The 17,182-nt window shown below is 36.3% G+C and overlaps 1 protein-coding gene across 1 annotated transcript in view; it reads right to left on the minus strand.

Annotated features, from left to right (window-relative positions):
- The window catches only part of LOC126365881 (dynein axonemal heavy chain 6), a 1,020,408-nt gene that overhangs the window by 835,902 nt on the left and 167,324 nt on the right, over positions 1-17,182 (minus strand). Inside the window, exons 10-11 of the mRNA XM_050008578.1 lie at positions 8,437-8,603; positions 1,481-1,707 (exon numbers count right to left, since the gene is read on the minus strand). Of these exons, the coding sequence (XP_049864535.1) occupies positions 1,481-1,707; positions 8,437-8,603 (394 nt within the window). The remainder of the gene's footprint in view (positions 1-1,480; positions 1,708-8,436; positions 8,604-17,182) is intronic.

The following is a 17,182-nucleotide window of genomic DNA, read 5'->3' on the forward strand; positions in this document are numbered from 1 at the left end:
GCCCTTCTGGCTGACCAAATGCAGTTTCAACTCCCTCACTTGAAAATAGAATTCATGACATTATTAGTGCTGACCACCATGTAACTGTGGAAATGATAGTTGATAAGGTCCAAGTTAGTACTGGTACAGCTCATAACATCATGTGTGACAAGCTGAAGTACTGCAAAATGTTAGCGAGATGGGTCCCAAAGGAATTGATGCAGCTACACAAGGAAACGAGGTTGAGCGTGTGCACAGAGCTAAAGGAACGTTGTGAAAGAGAAGGTGAGCACTTCCTCAACAAAATTTTGAGTTGTGATGAAACTTGGGTTTACGATTATGAGCCAGAATGCAAAAAGATAAAGCATGGAGCGGAAGCTCACCAACCCACCTGTCAAGAAAAAATTCAAACTTGAAGCATCAGCAGGAAAAGTCATGTTGACAGTGTTCTGAGATGCTGAAGATCATCTCGAAGTGCGGCATACAATGCACAGCCAATACTACTAGGATTGGCTTTTAAACAAGGTGAAGGCAGCCATGAGAGAGAGACATCATGGATCTCAGAGGAGAGATGTGATTCTCCAGCAAGACAATGCACATCATCATACTGCTCAACTAACCCGTGAAACCATAAACAAAATGGGCTGAGAAGTACTGCCTCATCCCCCCTACAGTCCTGATTTAGCACCTAGTGATTTCCATTCATTTGCTGCACTGAAGAAGGCATTATGTGGGAAGAGGTTTCAGGACAATGAGAATTTGAAAAATTTGTGGGAAATAGGTTCAAACATCAAGATAAAGAGTTCTTTGCATATGGAATAAAAAAGTTTGTAGCCCGTTGGAACAATTGCATAAATGTTCAAATGTTGAAAAGTAGAAAAACTATTGTTTTGTAAAATTAAACACTTTTTTCTGCAGACCAATTTGTCTCTTTCAGTACTGAATGACCCTCCTATTTTTCAGAGCTGCTGCCAGAAATCTAGTTCACTGCTTGTATGCAGCCATTGATGATACCAGTGGTCCAGTCAATGATACATCTTAGAAGGAAATTCATGTTATCCTTGGAGTTGCTTAGTTATACTGAGTTTCTGAAAGCCAACTCAACTTCTGCAGTGATGTCCTTACACATACAGTAGTTCATTATTACAGAACAGAAGAAGGTTAACATGATGCCCCATGAAATGCCAACTCCATATATTGTACAAAATGTATGCAGATACCACAAAGGATGTAACTCGATTTATAATTGCTGTGTTCAATAATTCAGAGGCCTATATGATATATGTATAGGCATCCAGAAATAATTAACCAATATAACTCTAGTGAACAAACAGAATAAAAAGAAGGTAAGAATATCATAAACTGTGTATAAATCTCTTGAGAAAACTGGACACATTTCATTTAATAACTAATAAAATTATAAAAGTAAAATAAAATTTTTCTTTATTTAAGTGACAGCAAGAAATAGCCTGTCTATATTCAAGTAACGTGAAGCAATAACCTGTTTCATTAGTTATAGATTCCATGTCAGTTGCTGTGTTAACAGTGTGAAATTCTCTAATAAACTGAAATCTCTGAATATATTTATTAATTGCTTCAAAATTGCTATGAATGCTTAATATAATATTTGTGCGAATATCAAGACGATGTTTGTCTTCTTTCAGGATGACATCAATTTCAGGTCCTGTACCACAGAGTCTTCCTTCTGCTTTTCCACATATCATGGGCCTGTAAAATACATTTTAAAAATATGACTTAATTTCTCATATATGGAAACATTACTGTACAATTAGCTGTTTTGAATCAGAACTTAAAAAAAAAGTTACCAGTATAAACTTTTTGTTAAAGCAAATTTGAACACAGAATAGTGCACTACATAACGGCATGAAAGGCATGTTATTGTCTCTACAATGCTGTATGAATTCTTAAGTCATGTGTTTTCTGCTATTTCTAACTGTAGGTGTTGTTATTAAAATAGTACTCCCTGTTTTTCCCAATTTCTATAATAACACAATATTTCAAAGCAATGAATACTGTTTCAATAAATATCACTCATTTTTTTAAAAAAGAGTTTTATTTAAAAAGCAAAAATTTTAGCACTGCAGTTAGGGAAAATTTATTTGCCCTTCTTTACCCAGTTGTCAGCGAAGAATGATAACTCATGTTATAAGTGAGACCTTAAATATAGCAAAAAATACCCGTCATTCAGAACTTAAATGCCGATTTCCATTTCAGCCAGTGGGTTTTTCCTGTCCCTCTCAGATCATGACAACATCTTGGAGCTCTGCAGCAGGGTCAAAGCTTTATGGGCTAAGTGCTTTTTTCATGTACAGTAATAGGAAGAAATCACTTGGAGCCAAGTTTGGACTACAACGTTCAAAAATATTCTGATGCATCAGATGCAATAATTCTCAAGTTTAAAAGGTGGACTCTGCTAGCACTGTTACTTGAATAAAAGACATTGTTAGTCAAGAGACCATAGCACATATTACAATTGGTTCATCTTTGTTTTACTGATGTCTCATGATAGATATCAGAACTCACTGTCAATCTATATTACTGGTAAATAAAGTGCACATATAAAGTCTGTACGATTCTGTGATACAATCAATATTCAGGGATGACAGTAAGACTCGAGCATACACACCAAGTGGGACAAGTCTTGCATACTGCATGTATATATGTGCTCTGTAATATACCATGTCACATGGCAACAGGCACATTATTGTCTCTACAATGCTGTATCGATTCTTAAGTTTTGTGTTTCATGCTAGTTCTAACTAATGTTATTATTAAAATAGTATTTTTTGGTTTTCACAATTTCTATAATAACCCAATATTTCAAAGCAATGAATTCTGTATGAATAACATCACTCATATTTTTTTTAAAAGTTTCATTTAAAAAGCAAAAATTTTAGCACTGCAGTTAGAGTAAATTTATTTGCCTTTTTTTTACCCAGTTGTTAGCAAAGAATGAAAACCATTGTTATAAGTGAGACTTTAAAAATAGCAAAAAATACCAGTCATTAAGGACATAAATACCCATTTCCATTTTAGCCAGTGGGTTTTTCCCGTTGCTCTCAGATCATGACAACATCTTGGAGCTCTGCAGCACAGTCAAAGTTTTAGGGGCTAAGCCCTTTTTTCATGTAGAGAAATAGGCAGAAATCACTTGGAGCCAAGTTCAGGCTACAGCATTCAAAAATATTCCAATGGATCCAATGCAATAATTCTCAAGTATCCAATGCAATAACTCTCAAGTTTAAGCCTTAAGCAGTCATGCGAGGTGTTCAGAACACACCAGTCATCCTTATCGATGAATTGTTACATACCGGTAATGGATAGAAATACAACGTCGTGTTCTTTGGTACCTTTCTAGAACGTAATATGAAAGCTTTGAGTAACAACATAATCTACAATGGAAGTGCATGTTCCAAGAAAACATGCAACAATGTGCCTTGGGGTGTTGTCGTGTGACGCTTTATGTTGCAGTGCTGCAAGAAAGCACACAGTTGTGTTCTGCAGCAGCTGCTTGTATTTTATCACTCTGTGCAGTTAAAACAGTTATGGACCATGACAAAATAGAACAAGAAAGAGTGTGGAAGCTTCTGGAAGAGGTGTTAGATGAAACTTTTGAAGGAGGAGAAGAGGTAGAGGAGGAAACAGACAGTTGTGAAGTTCTCTCTCATCACAGTGACACAGAAACAGAGGATGAAGACAACCTGGAACTGGAACCACAAGTAAGTGCAGCAGATAATAAAGCAAGCAAATGAAAAGTTGTCCTAGTCACAACATAAGAACGAGAAGTGTAGGCCTCATTATTCATCTCCCTGGTGTGAAAGCGATCACAAAATATGCGAAAACTGCTATGGATTGTTTCTCAATATTTATAAATGACATAACAATTAGAATGATTACATAGTGCACAAATATTTACATACAACACATTGCTTCAAATTTCACAATAGACTGTGATTCCAAACCAACAAATGAGGAAGAAATCAAATCTTTTCTGGATCTTTTGATATTGGCTGGGCATTACGGCACAGAATACCAAAATCTGGAAGACTTATGGGACACAAATGGTTTTGGAATTGCAATAAGAGTGCTTTCATTTCTTGTTGCATTGTTTGGGATTCGATGATATTCAAGACAGACCACGGCATAGAGAACTTGATCACCTAACTGAATTCAAAGAAGTGTTGTGTTTGAATTATTCATGTCAAACTGTGTCAGTAATTATACTGTGTCTCAGTATACAACAGTGGATGAACAACTGGTTGCATTTAGATGCAAAAGCAGTTTACTACAGTATATACCGAGCAAGCCTGCAAAATATGGTTTGAAAAATTTCATCTTATGTGACACAAGAACATGGCATACTTAGGGGATGGTATACTTTGGATCTGATGCGGGGTCACACATTGGTGTGGTTCCTGTTGATTCACTCTGTAGGTGGGACTATACTAGACATGGCCTACACCTCAACAAGAAGGGGAAGGGTAACTGGCTGGGCTGATAGCAGGAAATTTAAAGGGGGGAGGAACTACATCTCATGGTGGTATCTCTTTTTTAATGTAAGATCAGTGTCCAGTGGGAAACTCAGCCAGGCAAGTACTAAAGATGTTAAAGTAAAGTGAAAAATAATGTTAGTATATTTCATCAAAATATTGGGGGATTGAAGAATAAAATTGATGAGCTTCTGCTTTGTTTAGAAGATATAGAAACTGAGAATATAATAGATGTACTATGCCTGTCTGAGCATCACATTGTCACTGATAAGCAAAAGGTTAGCATCAATGGGTACAAATTAGCTGCACATGTAAGTAGAGATAATATGATGAGAGGAAGAGTTGCAACTGTAAAAGAGAACTGTATCTAACAGCAACAGGGAGTACTGACCCCGAAATTGTTCAATATTATAAAAACTATTGTGCGGTACTAAGAAAAGTTATTAAAAAATCCAGAAGCATGTGTATCATGTCTGAGATCAGTAACTCTGATAATAAAATTAAAGCAATTTGGAATATTATTGAAAGGGAAACAGGTCAACCAAGATCACAGGAAGACTTTAGTGCCATAAAACTGAATGACAAGTGTACTAACAAACAATCAGAAATTAGAAATATTTTCAATAATCATTTTTTTAAATGTTGTGGAGAAAGTAGGATCTAGATCTTCACTAGAAGAGGCAAGGCTTCTAATAGAAGAGGCCATACCTGTGCAGTTTGAAACAGCTGTATTTCCATGAACCTCTCCCTCTGAAATCAGTAAAATAATAAACTCACTGAAAAGTAAAAGCTCTTACGGAATTGATGGCATTTCCAGCAAGGTACTTAAAGCTTGTTCCCCACAGATAAGTAGGATTCTCAGCCACGTATGTAATAGCTCTTTGGAGCAGGGTGTTTTCCCCGATAGGCTGAAATATGCCATTGTAAAACCATTGCATAAAAAGGGGGATACGTCGGATGTCAACAACTATCACCCAATCTCTCTTCTGACAGCTCTATCAAACATTTTTGAGAAAGTAATGTATTCAAGAGTAGCCTCCCATATATGTAAAAATAAAGTACTAACAAAATGTCAGTTTGGTTTTCAGAAAGGCTTATCAACAGAAAATGCTATATACGCTTTCACTGATCAAGTATTAAATGCTCTGAATAACCGGACATCACCCATTGGTATTTTTTGTGATCTCTCAAAGGCCTTTGACTGTGTAAATCATGGAATTCTTTTAGATAAGCTAAATCATTATGGTTTGAGGGGGCAGTGCACAAATGGTTTAATTCATACTTAACTGGAAGAATGCAGAAAGTTGAGATAAGTGGTTCATGTAATGTTTATACAACAGCTGATTCCTCAAACTGGGGGCCTATCAAGCACGGGGTCCCACAGGGTTTGGTCTTAGGTCCTTTACTGTTCTTGATATACATTAATGACTTACCATTCCATATTGATGAAGATGCAAAGTTAGTTCTTTTTGCTGATGATACAAGTATAGTAATAACATCCAAAAACCAAGAACTAAGTGATGTAATTGTAAATGATGTTTTTCACAAAATTATTAAGTGGTTCTCAGCAAACGGACTCTCTTTAAATTTTGATAAAACACAGTATATACAGTTCCGTACAGTAAATGGCACAACTCCAGTAATAAATATAGACTTTGAACAGAAGTCTGTAGCTAAGGTAGAATTTTCAAAATTTTTAGGTGTGTCCATTGATGAGAGGTTAAACTGGAAACAACACTTTGATGGTCTCCTGAAACGTTTAAGTTCAGCTACGTACGCTATTAGGGTTATTGCAAATATTGGTGATAAGAATCTCAGTAAATTAGCTTACTATGCCTACTTTCATTCACTGCTTTCGTATGGTATCATATTCTGGGGTAATTCATCGTTGAGTAGAAAAGTATTCATTGCTCAAAAACGTGTAATCAGAATAATTACTGGAGCCCACCCACGGTCATCCTGCAGACATCTATTTAAGGATCTAGGGATCCTCACAGTAACCTCACAGAATATATATTCACTTATGAAATTCGTTGTTAATAATCCAACCCAGTTCAAAAGCAATTGCAGTATGCATAGCTATAACACCAGGAGAAAGGATGATCTTCACTATGCAGGGTTAAATCTGACTTTGGCACAGAAGGGGGTAAATTATGCTGCCATTAAAGTCTTTGGTCACCTACCAAATAGCATCAAAAGCCTGACAGATAGTCTACCAACATTTAAAAATAAATTAAAAGAATTTCTAGATGACAACTCCTTCTACTCATTGGCTGAATTTTTAGATATAAATTAAGGGAGGGGAAAAAACTAACTTAAGCATTAGTGTCATGCAATATTTTGTGTAATGTAATATCTTGTACAGACATCTTTCATTAACCTGACACGTTCCACATCATTACGAAGTGTCGTATTCATGATCTATGGAACAAGTATTAATCTAATCTATGTTTGGAAACAGAGGGTCCCTTTGCACTGTCAAACTCGCCTAAGGAGGTAGTAAATAGACTTGTATTGCCTATTGAAGGTACAGGACACAATGTGACACTAGACAAATGGTTTTGTTCCATACCACTAGCTGAAGAGCTCCTGAAAAAGCAACTTACAGTAGTAGGAACTCTTAGAAAGAAATAGAGGGAGTTCCCTCAAGACTTTGTTTGCACAAGAGATCTTGAACTCAGAAGCAGCCTTTTTGGATTCAGAAATGATATCACCATAGTTTCATATGTGCCAAAGAAGTGCAAAAACGGTATTCTCCTTCCATCTTTGCATCATGACAGTGCCACTGACACTAATACTGCTGAAGAAAAGAAACCAGAAGTTATAACAATGTACAATAAGACCAAAACAGGGGTGCACACAATAGATGAAATGTGCACTACTTATTCAACTTCAAGCAAAACTAGACGCTGGCCACTTGCCCTGTTTTTCTGAATGATTGACATTGCTTGTATTAATGCCTTCATCATCCACACAAATAATAATGAGAGGATTTCCTGAAGAATATTTTGATGTGATGTCAGAAGGTCATTAGTAAATCCCATAGTGTGCAAGAGAGCAGCCACTCACTCCTTGCCTAAACAAGTTAGACAGAAAGCCGCTAAAATGATGGGAATTGAAGACAGCAACAATGCACCACCTTCTGAACAAAGAACACTTAAGCCCAGGTGCTGCACTTTTTGCCAGTCCTTTGTAGGACACCAACATCCAATTCTTATATTGATGTTGGCTTACCAATTGTTTGAACCTGTTTCACTTATGAAGATAACAGTTTGAACTGTTGAAACCAGTAAAGTGGACAAAATAAAGGTTTTCTTGTGCAGATGACAACTGACTATTCATCTCTGTCAAAACTATTGTCCTGCTTCACTGTAATACGACACACAAAAATGTGTACATGAATAAACCCAAGTCATGGGCGAATGTCAAGACACTACAATAGCAAAAATTTTATGATGTAGGAAACTTCTGTGAACTGACAGAACGTTTTGCAAACACAATAAATATCAGACAGTAAAGACAAACACAGATAAACAAAAATGCAGCAGAGCCCCACATTTATATTTTAATAGACATATGTCTTCCTTGTTTGTGAGTACACTGTTAGGAAAACAGTCATTTATCATTTAATGAATTACATTGTTGGATATATCCAGTGTCATTATATCCACTCTCGTTCCTCCAACATGACACACTATCCTCAACAGTTATTACTTACTTACTGTAATAAGCTACTTTTGTATATAACTTAGTTCTCTATGATTATGTTTAAAACTGATTTTTTTAAGAGTCAAAGGCAGAAAGATAACATTACAAAGAATGCAGGAAGAATCGTAAGAAAGTGGTTAGAACATCAAATTGACAAACTTCATTGGATTATAATAGATTATCTCCCTAGAAACAAATAGATTTCCTAATGAATAGCATAAAAAAATTCAAAACTTACTCAGTGAATGGTTTGAAATATGGATCTGGAAGAAACGTGTTTATATTTATTACTGTTTCTTCCCAGAAGTCCATCAACTGACTTAGAGACTCAATATAGGCACGCTCAGGAGGATCAAGTAGTAATGTGTGCTCATCAATGAGAAGGTTAATAATAAAGAGAGGTAGCTGCAAGGGAAATACATACACATCATTACAATACAGTCTTCAAATAATTGCATGACTGATGCTTTTCCTTTAAGTACAAAACACTAATTCACTAAATTACTTAAAAATTCGCAATGGAGATAAAACAATGGGTCAAATGGTCACACAGAACTAATTACAGCAAAAAACACTTAACATATCTTTATACTCATAGAACAGAAAAAGTGATCTGTAAAAAAATAATTTTGCCTTGTGAGAAATAGTGGTAAGTAAAATATAGAGAATAATGTGAGGCATCATCAAATGAAGATAAAGCCCCTTGTCATACTGAATATTTGCAGAGATAAAGAAATTTGAAATCAGATTCCTTTATCTGAATATTTTGGGAGTAAGAAATAAAGTAAATGAATTATATCTTAGGAATGACATGAAGTTATTGATGTAATCTGTCAGTCTGAAACCTGTAAAACAACAAACATAAAAATTGTATGGTGTATAAGTGATTATAATTACAAGTTGTACAGGTAAAATACTTCCTATTGCAACTGCGCAAAAAAAAGAGGCTGAAACACAAAGAACACAACATGGTTATAATTAGCTGCTTTTTCATGTGGATGAAATATTAGTAAAGAAGGCACACTCCCACAAAAATACATATGAATTTAAAAGTTCAGCAGTAATTAAACTTTATACATATCAGAACTTTAAGCATATGCTTGTGGGTTAGTACTGAAAAGTGCACTGTTCGTTATTGTTACATTATACAATGGCCATCTGCAAATTCAAAACTTTTATGAAGGATTTTGACAATTTATTTGTTATTTGTAAGAGACAAAGTAAGAATTATTAACTTGTCGATGTTTTAATTTTAATTCCTTAAAGTGATTGACAGGAACAATAACCTACAGATGCTACAAGCCCCTCAATATAGTTTTATGGAATAATAATTAAATGCAATACTACATAAAGTCAGTAGTTGAAAATACAAATATCCTCTATGGTAACGAAATGATATCAAGGTAACACCATCAGAGGCCTTGGACTGCACCACTAACTGCTAATAATGAACCTGAGAGGCACTATGGATAAAAAACAGACAGAAAACCAGGCTGATCATGTAAGAGTATGGAAAATGAAAGAAGAAGAGAGCATGTTATAGTATCTCAAAAAAGTGAATAAAAATTTCTCAATTGATGAACAAAATATGGTGGAGGAGAAATGAGGTAGATTTAAGAGGACATCATTAAGTACTGCAGAAGTAGTATGTGGAAGGACACACAACAAAAACAGATTGAAGGAAACGTTATGATGGAATGAAGGTATGAACTAAACAGTGCAGAAGAAGACTTGAGGCTTTAGGGTATGGTCCAAAATAGAATAGAGAGACAAGAGTAGAGTACTGGACATGAAAGTTGACAAAGCCGAGTTAGCAGATTGGTGGAAGAGGAGGGATGAAGATGGAGTGAAGAGTGGACTAGAATAATGAGGAGGATAGTGAAGGTTTGAAAAAGGTCCTACATGGGATAGTAAAAAGGAAAGGGTGGAATGATATGAAGGACTATGTTTGAATGGTGAATAAAAGTGGTCAAGAGGTAGAAAATAAGAAGGAACACAAAATTATGTGGAGGGAGTGTTTTATTAAGAACTCTTGAACCAAAATGGGACTTGGAGGAGGAGAAGGAAATCAAGGAAGAGGAATAGGAACTGCAGAGAGAGAAAACATAACATACAGAGTAGTGGAAAATGCTCTGAGAAAGATGAAGAGAAGGAAGGCATCAGATTTGGATGAGCTGAGTGTGCAGATGGTGGGAGTAGCAGGACACATGGGGATACAATGGTTCTATTGAGAGGTGATGATTTTGTGGAAAGGGAGAATGCCAGAAGACTAGATGAAGGGAATAACTATCCAGAACTTCAAGAAAAGAAAGAAAAATAAGAGTGAAAAACTCTCAGGGATTCACTCTAAAGAGCAACTGTGCAAAGATTTAAGTTTTGGAAACATGCATTTGAACAAAAACAGAAATAATGGAGAGTGAAGTGTGGCATTGGTTCAGGATAAGAAGGTCCATAGTAAATCTAATCTGCACTATAAGACAGTTACAGGGAAACCACTATGAATATGGAACAGATTTACTTATGGCCTCTCAGGACAATGAAAAAATATTATGATAGAATATATAGAAACAAGGTATGGAAGTCCTAGAGAGCAGAGAGTAAAAAAGCAGGTTATAAGGTGGATAAAAGAACTGTACAATAGATGAGTGATCTTTGTGGAAGTGGGATGAGAGAGATCACACCTTGACCATCGCTATTCATTGTGATGATGAATGTGATAATGACCAAAGTAGCACAAGTAACTGATGAAGGACACGTGAATGCAATAGTGTTTGCACATAATTAGATGATTTAGGGAAGCAAGGAGGGGAAAATAAGGAGCATCTGGACATATAGCAAAGTGTGAAATACTTATCACAACCAGCAAGAAGGAGAGAGTCAAAGTTGGAATAAGAGTTGGTGGAGAACAGCTGAGGCAGGTGGAGACCTTAGAGTATCTGGGAACCTTAATATAGGAGAATGAAAGAAATGACAGAGAAATAAAAGAGCAGGGTAACACAGACAGAAGTATTCTTGAATAAAGGCCTGATATGGAGCAAGGATACCCATCAAAACAGCAAAAGGGTTATATATCAGGTGTAGTATGTTTCAATCCTTACATATGCCCTGGAGACTTGGGTAATGAAAGGAAAAGAGAGAAGCAGAATACAAGCTACTGAGATGAAATTCTTGAGGAATAGTTACTGATAGAAAAAGATGAACAATGTAAGGAATAGAAGGATCAAGAATTCGTGAAGCACGAATCAAGGCTTAGGTGGTATTAACATGTTAGAGAAATGGGGGATACTTAGGAAGATACATAATACGAAAGGGAAAAATATCAAGAGCAAGACCAAGAGACTGGTGGCTGAAAGGAGTTAAGGGCTGCATGCAAAGGAAAGGATGAGACTGCATCAAAGTGGAGACAAAGAGACGGCAGGAGGACAGAAGTTGATGGAGAGGCTTATGTTTAAAACAGACTGAGCCAGTGACTGGAAACTCTGCAAGATGATGATGGCTGTTGATAATGACTACATAATCAAAGAGAGCTTAGATTACAACATCTATAAAAATATTAATAGAAATAAAAACAGAATTTTTCAAAAGTACCATACTGATTAATCCTCTAGAAGTACTTTGATGTTGTCTACAGCACTCTTAGCAAATTGTTGTTGCCAATCCATCATATTTATTTTACCGTATCATGATATGAACACTCACACTGCAAAAAGTATGAGCAGTTGCCCTCACTAACTGAAAATGATATAACAAACACTGGACCTACTTTCATGTAGAATCTGTAGTCAAGTACGTGTTAGGAGAGTAGGGTCGTCAACAAGAACCAATGCTTTGCACTGAAGGCATGAATGTAAAGCACAGTCAAATGTGCAGATTCGTTTGAACTGCCTACCTTGGTAGAGATTGCTTCTATTTGAACAACATACAATGTACTGGTGAATTAAAATATTCAATAAATAAATAACTCCTATAAACTATGAATGTTATGTAATAAATAACAGCAGAAGCTACTCCCTCCCAAAAAGAGTAACATGTTGTTCCTGAGTGGATTATGGTTTCCCGTATCTGTATCATCTGTATTCTGTATCTAGTTAGTGGTTCTTTATTTGGCAGGACTGGTTGACCTGGAATTTTTAGTTGTGTAGTCACATCCTCATGGTCACCTCACTGTTCAATTTACTCACATCAAGAAATACTGATCATTGGGCAGGTCTTCATGTTCCTTGTGGTAGAACCACTGTTCTTGATCTCTGGCCAAGACTAGAATAGGACTTTATGGTGTGGAGATGGTAAACATCTCTGCAATTCTTATTTCATTGTCTGAAAAGTCATGTAAGACTCAGTACAGGCACAGTGGAACTTCAGTAATTTTTATGATAGCCAACTTTCTGCACAAGTGTAAGAACCTATATTGGGTCATCAGGGTTGTAGCTTACACATTAATGTCTGGATATACTACATTCATGGTCGTTATTCTAAGCATCCAATCTCTCTCTCTCTCTCTCTCTCTCTCTCTCTCTCTCTCTCTCTCTGTGTGTGTGTGTGTGTGTGTGTGTGTGTGTGTGTGTGTGTGTGTGTGTGTGTGTGTGTGCTTACCAACTGTCCTGCTTCATCACTTCTGGTGACGAGCTATTTGATGTAATTGTCTCAAGCATTGTCAAGATGAATAGATAACACTTCTTTCAGCTTCTCAACCATGGATCAGGAAAAACTGCATTAAACTGTTAGTGTTGTACTTTGCTTTTTTGTATGCAAATATCATGACAGGCACTGCTGCAGCCCAATCTTTTTGTTTGGTGTCATTGTATGTTGAGAGCAAATCTACAAATATACTATAAAAATATTTTATCAGACCATTAATTTACAGGTAGCAGGAACTCTGAATCAGTGGACAACTTTGAAAAAAGTAAAATTACTTCTTACACTAGTCCTGGACAATGTCCTCTAATCATGCATTATGATGCTCCATTCATGCTTCAAAATTATGTCTTGCAGAAGAAACCTGAATCAGAATCAGAACAGCCTTCATGACAGTATAGCAGCTGTGGTGGTCATTGCATACTACAATCCATTTGCTACCATTTTTTTTAGTTTGGAACTCCCCCCAAGAGGTCAGTTCCAATCTGGTGAACTGGAGAAACTGGAGGAGGAATTGGTATCAGATGTCTTTGGACTAAATTAGGTAGATGCTGCCATTTGTGGTATTTCCAGCAATGGGTTATATGTCCGACAGATCAACAGAAAATTGGCTGACAACACTGTGACAAAGCAAATGGATCCTTTCCATCTTTTATCTTTTTCTACTCCCAAAAACACCCAAAAAAAATGTTCACTAAATTTCGTCTTATTTTCAATATGTGATATATCAGATAGATAGATATCAGCGATATGTAGCATCTACTTGAAAATCTCAAGTTCTTTTTTCAACACTGTGTTATTGGTATCTGTGGTACAGGTACTTATTTTAAGTGTTCCAATTCCATCTGTGTAATTAATTTTCATTAGAATAATGTTTAGTAAAAGTTATCATTAACTAAAGTTAGCACTACAGTTCACTATATACAAAAACTTAGTGAGCTAATCAGTACACATGAAGAAAATGACCTACACCATTTGTAAGTTAAATATTCCTGCCTTCCTGTAAAGTATTTTATTATCAGAATAAATGTGCACAAGTTGTGCATAAGTTACATAAATTGCACAGATTTGTGGTATCAAATCTTGTTCATCGCACTTTGTTTATTATTTAAAGAGTTCTACCAGTGATTTTACTCGTCTTTTACAGCTGTCACAGAGTTGGTCGCACAATTCACACACACACACACACACACACACACACACACACACACACACACACACACACACACACACATTTGCTGCCAGGATCATGGAAACTCTTTTTCTTGCATATTTTGTGGTGGTATCCATGCACTGCTATTCCCTTCTCTTCTTCTCTCTTTCATGCAGGAGTTTATTCGCGTTGTCGGTGGGTGGGTGCCTCATACACAGTTCCTCTATGAACAATGGGTCCCTGGCAACTTCGTATACTAGCCTCGAGTTTGTATGTTCTGAAACACCAAGGGCGGCTTTCAAGAAGTGTGATTTAACTTCTTTCAGAGTCCTTAGGTATTTTAGACTCAACTTTTCCAAAATTAGATCTATTCAATAGGTTCTGATGGGAAATATTTTTGCGGCAAACAAGGCAATGGCTATTTTCGGCGACAGTCTGGATATTGCCTTGATGTCAAACATGGCTTGTGTGGCAGCTGCTGCTCAAGATTTTAAATATATTCAGAATGATCTGGCAGGTTTTCAGAATCAGTCCCAGTTATTTGAAGCTATTGACTGTCATAAGAGGTTCCGTCCCAAGATATTCTGTCCTCCACAGCTTCTCGACCTTTGCTGTGTAATGTTATCTTTATGGTTTTTCCCGTGTTAATTTCCATTTTATTCTCCTGTGCCCACTTCTTGAGTTGAATGGTTGCTCTTTTCAGGTTGAGTCTGGAGTTCAATCCAATGACTATGTCGTTCGCATATACATAGATTTTGACGTCCTCCGTTTCTTGTCTTATTATGTGTCCAACATTGTATGTGGCAATATTGAAAGGTGAAGGGCTTAATGGGTCCCTGTGCAATATGCCATTGGTTCGTGTTATCATTTATGACGTGCTTACGTCATCTGTGATCTGAATGAAGTTGGCCGTCAGCATGTTATGCATCAATGTAATAAGTTTATATTTCCCTGTTGTTGATTCAACTTGAAAGTGAACTAGTACCATTTTCTGCCACTTATTTTGTAATACCATAAGCTCCCAAGTTTCAGATGTATCTTGCGCTTGAAATTAATATCAAAATGTCCAGTGGTGACTTAAAATTCCCACAAGTCTTAAAAATGGCCATATTTTTGATGATGCAGGAAATCTGTCTCTATCTGGCAATAATGCATTCAATAGGCAACAGCAGTGCACTGATGGGACGAACATGAGTTGCGGGGATTCACAAGCTTGCTAACACTCTCTCCCTCCAGCCCCACTATCACAAACCCAGAGCACTGTCTAGCCTAAGATGCATCATTGCAGTCTACAGTGCCAGTGAACTTGAATTGCAAGTTGTTTGTGTTATCAGTAACAGTACAATATTTTTGTTTGTATCTAGTCTTGTAATGGAAAAAATAAAAATTATTCATATGAGGTGGGCTATGAATTGAAAGTAATATCATATGCAGAAGAACATGCAAACAGAGCAGCTGAGTGGCATTTTGGCCCTTCATCAACAGAACAAAACAATTTGTGATTGGTAGGCTAGTAAAGAAGTATTGAAAAGAAATGAGGAGGGCTAAATGTACAAATAGAGGATTGAGTGCGAAATGTCCTAAACTAGAAGGTGACATATTGAAATAGATACAAGGACACCATCAAAACAGCATCAGAATTAATACAAAAATGACTCAAATATACATTTGTAAGTCAGTGCTACAGGGGAACTTAGCAGACTTTAAGAGTGGAGATGGTTGGTGCTACAGGTTTATTAAGTGTCATGGACTTGGCATGCGAACTAAAGCCAAAATATCTCAGAAAATGCCATAAGAACTAAGACATATAGCGTATATGGACGAACCACGTCTTATATTTGATATGCCAAGTAATGAAACTGTTGCCATGAAAGTTGCTAAATCTGTAACTATAAAAACAAGTGCATGTTAAAAAAAGCATGTACAAAAATAAAATTAATTTGGTGCAAGAAAGAGGTATGACACTGGTATCATAATCAGCAGCTGTTGAGTGGTAAAGTTTTTTTTCTTTTACACAAACACCATGCAGGACATGACAATAGGAACTGCTTGCAATCTTCTGCAACATGAACTAGAAATAATTAGTTTCAAAAGTTCACTTCCTATTAATGATAATTACCTCTTCTCTCTCTTAGTACAATAATGCTGATGATGATGCAGCATTCTTCTTCTTGAAGATTACTCTTGAGAATCCCAAGATTTGCTGCAATGGTCATGGTGTCCATAGAGGGGAACAGGTGTACTTGAAGCTCATAGAAATAAAAGACTTTTCTTCCATGAGCTATCCACTTTTTTATTTGTTCGACACATATAGAACAAAAATACGTGTGTACACCATGATAGATAAGAACAGAAGATCTATGTTGCATGCATTAAAACAAGAGAGGTGTTGTAAAAGATCTGAAGGTATGTCATTTTTAATGTCTCTGTCACCCACTCAGAATACATTAACATCTCATATGAATTAATATATCTTTGGTGCATTCAACTGGTGCCTGTATGAATTAATACATCTTGCTTATCTATACAGTACACATGTACTACTATCATGTTGCACTGATGGTACTAAAGTTAATCCAATGATCATTTTCAAGTGCAAAAGTGATGCCAAAATCTTTTGGAATACCACCAGGTGTTATTGTTCATGTACATAAGAAGGGCTGGATAGATGAGGCTGATAACAAAATTATGGATTAACAGAGTGTGGGAGAGATGAATGGTGCTTTATTAAATAAGAGTTCTCTTATGTGCCATATCAGTTTAGTAACCATTTTAAAAAAATTTCTGTGAAAGAGAAATTGAGACAGGTAAATACAGAGCTTAAATCACAACTGCAACCACTTGATGTCTCCATAAATAAACCAATATATGAGAGAGGAATGAAACACATAGATGATGGACGAAACCCAACATGAACTCATGCTGAAGGGAGCTTTCAAATGACCTACAATCAAACAGGTGTGTCAGGGGATAACATAGTTTCATCTGGAGTCAAAGAAGACATTATTGTTAAATTTTTAAAGAAGTGCAGCCTAAGTAATGCTCTCAGTGGCAGATAAGTCCATCTTGTTTATAAAGCAGGCAATGATAATGACAGAGAGCAGGAGGAAGAAAAAAGTTCGGATGAGAATTTTCAAGAATTTTAAAGCCCAGTTTGGTTTTATAAACAAAGAATTTTTATTAGTCTGGCTTTGCA

The sequence above is a fragment of the Schistocerca gregaria genome, chromosome 4 (genome assembly GCF_023897955.1).
Source record: "Schistocerca gregaria isolate iqSchGreg1 chromosome 4, iqSchGreg1.2, whole genome shotgun sequence".
NCBI lineage: Eukaryota > Metazoa > Arthropoda > Insecta > Orthoptera > Acrididae > Schistocerca > Schistocerca gregaria.